The sequence below is a fragment of the Papaver somniferum genome, chromosome 5 (assembly GCF_003573695.1).
Source record: "Papaver somniferum cultivar HN1 chromosome 5, ASM357369v1, whole genome shotgun sequence".
In the NCBI taxonomy this organism is placed as follows: Eukaryota; Viridiplantae; Streptophyta; class Magnoliopsida; order Ranunculales; family Papaveraceae; genus Papaver; species Papaver somniferum.
In genome coordinates, this window is record NC_039362.1 from 85101088 (window position 1) to 85108395 (window position 7308).

At 37.3% G+C, this 7308-nt stretch overlaps 1 protein-coding gene across 1 annotated transcript; it reads right to left on the reverse strand.

Moving 5' to 3' along the window:
• Positions 1–1253: 1253 nt before the first annotated feature.
• Positions 1254–4847, reverse strand: LOC113282081. Its single transcript, XM_026531008.1, has 7 exons — positions 4184–4847; positions 3442–3683; positions 3193–3315; positions 2894–3010; positions 2618–2800; positions 2350–2491; positions 1254–1653 (listed from the first exon to the last, which is right to left on the reverse strand). The coding sequence occupies exons 1-7, from the start codon at positions 4680–4682 to the stop codon at positions 1454–1456; spliced, it is 1506 nt and encodes a 501-aa protein (XP_026386793.1). The 5' UTR covers positions 4683–4847; the 3' UTR covers positions 1254–1453.
• Positions 4848–7308: the final 2461 nt, after the last annotated feature.

A 7308-nucleotide genomic window follows, 5' to 3' on the forward strand; every position in this document is an offset into this window, starting at 1 on the left:
GTCTGGCATGCGTGTCTGGTAAGCGCGTCTGGCATGTGCGGCATGGCGTGCGGCATGCTGGCGTTTTTTTTTTTGGGAAGCTAGCGTGTTTTTGGGAAGCTGGCGTGTTTTGGGAAGGCAACTTAGTATGGCGACATTTTTGAGGTCGTGGCAAGTTTTGGAGCAACCCGATTGGTTGACGGGAAGTGGGGCCAGCATGCTAGAGCGTGGCCCTACTTCCATCGCGCGGTGGCGGATTTGAAGCGACCTGATTGGTCGACGAAAAGAGGGCCGGCATGTTAGGGCGCTGCCGCACTTTAAGCGCGTTGTGGCGGATTCGGTTGCCTAGGTTTTTTAAGCATGGTTTCGACCAACGGGGTCCGGTATACTGCGCGGGGCGCGAAACCCTAATTTGCAAATTAGTTGGGTTTATGAGTTCTTTGCGAGTTATCACAATAATTAGCTGGATTTTGTATGCTGCCATACAAAATCTTTATCTACAGAATGCAGTGTGCTTTCTGTCTGAGCATTTCGTGCAATGGCCTTAACTTTGGTACTTGGAGGTTCATGCTACTCCGCTGCGAGTGAACATAAATCCGTCATGCCATATCGATTAAGGGTTCTGCTGGGGAACATAGCACAGGAAAGTACTCAGTGAGTCTCGTATTGGCGAGGTGCCGAAATTTACAAAGTGTTATGGATAAAAGTGTATTGAGCGGCTCAATAAATATGTCGGTGGAGAGGTTAGTACTCCCAGCACCGCTTCCTTGCAGAGTGACGTCACATCTGATATAAGGTTTTACGAATTTAACCCTAAGCTAAAAACCACCATCAACACATGTAAATCGTGTAGATGCATTATTTCTGTTGCCTCTTTGGTTTATAGGGGTGGGGGGGTCTTTGAACCCCTCTGGTAATTCTTATAATTACGTTTTTTGTTTTAATAAATTTTTGGACTTAGCAAAAAAAAAAATGATTGAAGTTGCAGTTGAGATTAAAGATTAAAAGGAAAGGAAAGGTGCAGTGATGAGAATGGGTGGTGGTGGTAGTGCCTTTAACTGAGTTTAGAAGCGCGAAGCATGGACAAAAGTGCGATCTGAGTTTAGTTTTAGAAGAGGAATATCTAAACGGCCCTAGTCGACCCCGAGCATCACTCTCTGGTAATTTCTTTCACCCAAAATCCACAACTTAACATTTACTGAAATTTCTTAGTCGTCCAAACCAAAAACTCCATCCGGATGGACCTTTCGGATCAATCCTGACCGTTCTATGACTTTTTGATCTCAAAATCAAATGCCACCTTTATTTATAACAGTGATCACTCCCATCATAATTACAAGATTGTTATAATGCAAATCTGTTACATTATTAAAGTCCGTTTCATGAGGGTGGGGATCGAACTGGCAACCCCTCTCAACCTTCATCAAAGGAAAGGCCATAGAAATCTACTTTACTAGTAAGTGGTTTCTGGAGCTTACTTTTTCAACTTCTTTAAAAATTCTGAGACATTCTTTTTCCTAGAGGTGGTGGTAACAACAACTGGTGATGGGGGGAAACTCTTCCCTTTATCTGAAAGCATTAGATTATCAGTACTACCATTCCCAATATCATCTTCATTTTCTCTAGCTTTACTGGGAGATTCTGAGCCAAATATCTGCACTGTTAAGCTACCACCTGCAATAGAAGAAGTAGGATGCACATCATATGCTTATAGATTGACAACAAAGTTCTCAGGTTAAGAATACTGTTACTAAATTATATTTAGAAAATGAGTTGAAAAAATTAATTTAAGAGTTCTTATATTTGTTAATTGCATCAATCAAAAATAATTCCAACAAGTGATTTGCTAAATAGATCAGTGAAGAGCTAAATCCACTAAATATTGGGACAAAAGGGATCAAACAGTCAACTTACACAGCCAGACACAAAAAGAAAGACGAACTCAAGATAGAAAAATTCGGAAAAGAGGTGTAAAAGCTCCCTTCAGCTGAATCTTCCACTCAATGGAAAAAGTAATTAATAGTCCAACAAAAATATTTAAAAGATCATTACATTAGCAATGACACAAATATGAGTTCAATGTTCTTGAGAAAACTTGTGGATCCAATAGTAGTCTTTAATCTTAATATAGCTTTTCTGTCTCTATGATTAACCTCTAATTTATGTATGGTAATGGGATCTACTTAGCCTAAGAGATTCATCTCAAAGATAATTAGATTCAAAGTTAAAACACTTCATGAGTCGGAATTCAACAGGGCAAAAGTGTGGATTACGATTATCCCTACCAAACTAGTTCCAAGTTAAAATTTTGCATTACGAACTAAAAGAACATAAATAAAATCTAAGAAATTAAGGTACAAGTCATCTTACCCAGTACGAGAGCAGCCCCAATCCATCCAGTGATGCCCCACCTTTCGCCTAAGAGAAACCATGCAAAACCAGCACCCCAGAGTGGCTCCAACCCATAGATGATTGCTGTTTCTGTTGCTGATACGTCACGCATAGCTGACAACTGTATAAAGAAATTCAAGTTCCATAAGAAGTTAAAAAAGAAGCAGAATATTCTTATTGTTAAAAATAGAGGGCAGAGCATGAATTTGAATGTAAAAAAAAAAAGAAAAGGAAAAGGAAACCATACCTCTCCCCATAAGCACACCCCAGTTGAAAGAACGCCTGTATAAATTGCAGGTATCCATGGGAAATTGACCAACCAATAGCGCACCACAGGCCATGTCCATGATCCAGGGTCCAATTCATGTGTGTCACCAAACCAGCCTCCCGCAAAATACCAGATTATTGAGAAGATAGCAACAACACAAACCTGAATGAATGCAAATACTGCTCAGAATATGAATTCTCACCCCATAATCCTCTAGGTGGCTGAATATAAGTACTGTAACAAATAGGAGCTAACCTCATATCCAAGGAGCGGTAAGAAATTATCCCTCTTAGTACTTCTTGCAAAATGTTCTGTTCTAAGCATGTGAACACCAAAAAACACCGCACTCAAGAAGTTCAATAGATCGCCAACCTGAAAATAGATTATTCACAAAGTGAACTTTGTGAGACTTACCTGTCAGCAAATTGTGATAACGAGACCCTCCCTTCATATAGATCCTGTTTCTCATGCTTTCTTCATCTTGTACCTCATAATTAACACTATATGCATGAAAAAATTACTCAAAGGGCCAAAAGTACTCGTGCATTCCTTACACTTGGTGGAGAGCCACTGGATTCCAGCAAAGTGACCCCAACAATGGAGATGAGAGCCCCAATCCAGGTGACGGTAGGCACTATTGCCCCTAACATACCATCAAGCAATGGTACCACAATTAACTGCAGAAGTCAAGACACTGGTTTCAAAAATCATAAGCTTTCTCTTTGAGAACCATAAGTATTAGCACACAATAATGAAGTAAAATTTAGAACAAATCAAGATAGGAATGCCATAATTCAACTTGCCGTGAACAGGGTAATAAATGATGCACGTCCAGCTTCTGATGTTACTAATCCAAGAGCCTGCATAAGGTACCCTAAACTGACCCAAACCCCCAACTCTATCCCAGCTGTTCTGGTCTCAGCGTCACCACTAGCTTGAATGACAAACGGCAAAAAAAAGATTGCAGACAGAGTAAAACGAACGACCGTGAAGGTTGCTGGATCCACAATAGCTTCAACTTCTTTGAGAACTGGTATATTACTAGCTGAAATATGATATTAAGAAAAATATTTCAACAATTATACTCAGTGAATAGAATTTCAGTGTCAATCGCAGGAACTAAAAGGAAATGCATAAACATCTCATGTGCATCAGATAACTACGTAGTGACAGTTTTGCTCCTACATTGATAGACATGGGTTTGACTATAATCCTTTTCATGGTCGTTCAGCAGGAACAATGATGCTGACTACAGTTCCGAACTCCGGTCATATTGGCATCAACAACCTGCCATTTCACCACTCTACAAGGAGGCATATGCAGGGTCTGATGGAATCTCATGTCTACAAAGCTAACTAGTATACCCAAATGAACAAAGTAGCAAACAGCAAACACTGAACAAGATATGCTTACCACATCATTTTCGACACAATTGAGAACAAACCCCTTAACCCTGAGTCCAAATGTCCCTAAAATTTCACTAAAAATCCACAAAAATGATAACAGAATGAAAATTGATAAAAGGGAGAAGCATAAAAAACATACCATAGATAACAGAAATGACATTGAGTAATATAATACTCCTAACTTTTTTAGATGCAAAGAATATCCTCTTCCACAGAGGCTTTTGTTTCTCAAATAATGACTTCCGTGGTAGATTCAATGACTCATTCTTCTTCTTCTCCACCTGTTCCTCTACTGATTTATCATTACCCGAAGCTGAAATTTCTTCAATCAGGGACGAAGTCGAATCAACAGACTCTATCCCAACTTGAATCGATTTTTTATTACAATTAATCTTCTTTTTGTTGCTTTTCAGTATTTCATTATCAGTTGTATATGAAGAAATACGAACCTCATCCGAAGAAGAAGAATTATGATCTAAAGAGCAATTAGTACGATAAGTTGTTGTTGTTCTTGATGTTAGATTTCGATGAGAGAAATGAAAACTTGAAGGATTGCAAGTGGAGTAAAGGGTTAATGCAGAATGTTTACTTGTTTTTCTTGGTTTCAATGACCACCTCCATGTTGCAGGAGATGCCATGCCTGAAATTACCTCTCCCACATACACACACTGTCACTCTGTAATGGTTTCTTCTCGATTTTGAGATTCTTAAAAGAGAAAAAATATCAGAAAATAAAAAAAATAAAAAAGAATCAAGAAAAGGTCGGGAGTTTTGTGAGTGTAATTTAGGAAAGAGTCGACTTCAAACTATCTCCAATCTTTCTGGGCCTCGCGTTTTATCAGTCTGGAATGAACCAACAAAATATCTCAACCAAGTAACGGTTAGATAGATGCCATCTAGCGCTGGACTAGGGAGACAATGGGATATATTTTCTTTCTAGAAAAATGTGGGAAAGCTAATTTTAACCTGACATTTTTAGGGGCGAGCCCAAAAAAATAAGAGGAGACTAATAAAACAAAAATGGATCATCCAAAACTAAAACAAAGTCATTCCTTATCTCAAATTTTTCAAAATGACTAATATGCCTCCATAATCAGTAGACAAGTATTGTAAAAGTTGGTAGTTAATTTTGATGTAGCTTAGTTAGTGTTAGGAAAACTATAACCGGTAGTTAATATGATAGTGTTAGGAAACTTACTTGAGCTATTTAGTTTTAAAGTTTTTAGTGGGAGAAGAAGAAGAAGAAGAAGAAGAAGAAGAAGAAGAAGAAGAAGAAGAAGAAGAAGAAGAAGAAGAAGAAGAAGAAGAAGAAGAAGAAGAAGAAGAAAACCATTTTTCTTAAATCAACAACAAACATGGATGGGTATGAAGAAGAAGAAGAAGAAGATGAGATACATGATGAAGAATATAATGTTGAAGGTTCACCACCGTTTAGAGAAGACGATTTGGGGTATTTGTTGAATGATCCAAACTTTTGTGGAGGAGAAGAAGCCCTAGAAGAAAATGAAGAATCACGCGAGATCGAAGATAAAAATGGATCAAACATACAGGTATGTTGTTAAGAAACTCAAATACCCATTTTGTGTGTGTTTGTATGCATTTGTAAACGATAATCTTTGATTTTTGCATGCATTGAATGCCATGAACTACCCAGAATTGGTAGATAATGCAGTAACATATCTACCTATTGTCAAATCCTGAACCCCAAATATCTACAGTCGGTAGTCTCGTGGATGTAGAATACTATCGACTATGAAAAATCCCCAAATTCAAAATTTCAATTTTTCATAATCGGTAGTTTATAAAATTACTTAACTACCAAATGTTATAGTCGCCCCAAAAACGAGAATCTCCAAAATTATAAAACTTTGGTTTATTTCATGTTTTACAATCGTTATGTAAGTAAAATGATTTACCTTCCGATATTATTGGTCGCCCCAAAATGAAATTTCTCCAAACTTGATATATTTGTAACTTTTCATCTTTTATAATCGGAAGATTATAAATTGATATATCTTCAGATTGTGATAATCGCCCCTAAAACGAATTTCTAAAATTATAAAACTTTGGTTTGTTTCATCTTTTACAATTGGTAATTCAGTAAAATGATTTACCTTCCAATTTTATTTGTCGCCCCAAAATGAAATTTCTCCAAGCTTGATATATTTGTAACTCTTCATCTTTCATAATCGGAAGATTATAGATTGATATATCTCCTGATTGTGTTCCCTAGAAGCAAATTTACTTAAAATTTTCGAATTGGACAACCTATAATCGGTTCCATTGAGCTTACATATATCTTCCGATTGAGTTACAATCGGAGGTTTATAAACATATTTAACTTCCGATTATACTAGTTTTTGTTTACAGGAAGCTGCTTACTTTTCTATAAAAAAAAATCGGTAGTTTAGGGTACGCATTTTCCTAATAATTATGCTACAATTGGTAGAAAAAGTTAATCCCGTGCTTCTCATTATTATAGCCTAATTTGTTGTTATCATATGTAGGTCGTTGTAGCGGTTGATGATGATTTGCATTTGAAGCTTGATACCTCCCTACACACTATGCAAAAGATTTGGTATACTCATGACTACTCTTTTATTTTTCATATAATGTATGTTAAATGCTTACACTTATGAGGTTTGTTTTGTTATATGCGCATTTAGTCATTCACAAGTAAGGAGGAGGCAAAGGAATGGCTTATCAACAAGGCAAAAGAGAAGATATGAGTGGTAGTTCAGAAAAATTGCGTGAAGGACATTCAGTTTGAAATAATTTGTGAGCGAGGTGGGGAGAAAAAGAGTCACGAGGGAAAGAATCGTAAGTATGTAAGGAAGACGAAGTGGAAATATGAAGTAATACAAATAAGATAGGATACCCATTTAAGGTTGTCTTCTTCAAGCCCGAAGGTAGGGAAGATAAATAGTCGAAAATGTTTAAAGTTGCTAATGCTTGTCACAACCATGATGATCCGGAAAATCTTGTTGGGCATGTAATGGTTGCCTAGTTAAAACCACATGAAATGGAGACGGTGAGGTCTATGAGGATTTGTAAAGAGAGTGTCATCTTAAATAAGATAAAGGCGAATGACCCCAACAACTTGTCTTCTTTGTCTATAATCAAATTGGCGCTAGTTATGATCAAAAGGACGGAATGGGGTGGTATAACGGTTACGCAACAATCGGAGTAGTTAGTGGAGTTACATGATTACACGTTGCAAAAGGAAGAAAAGGATGGTAAAGTGGTTCGTATTTTATTGACACA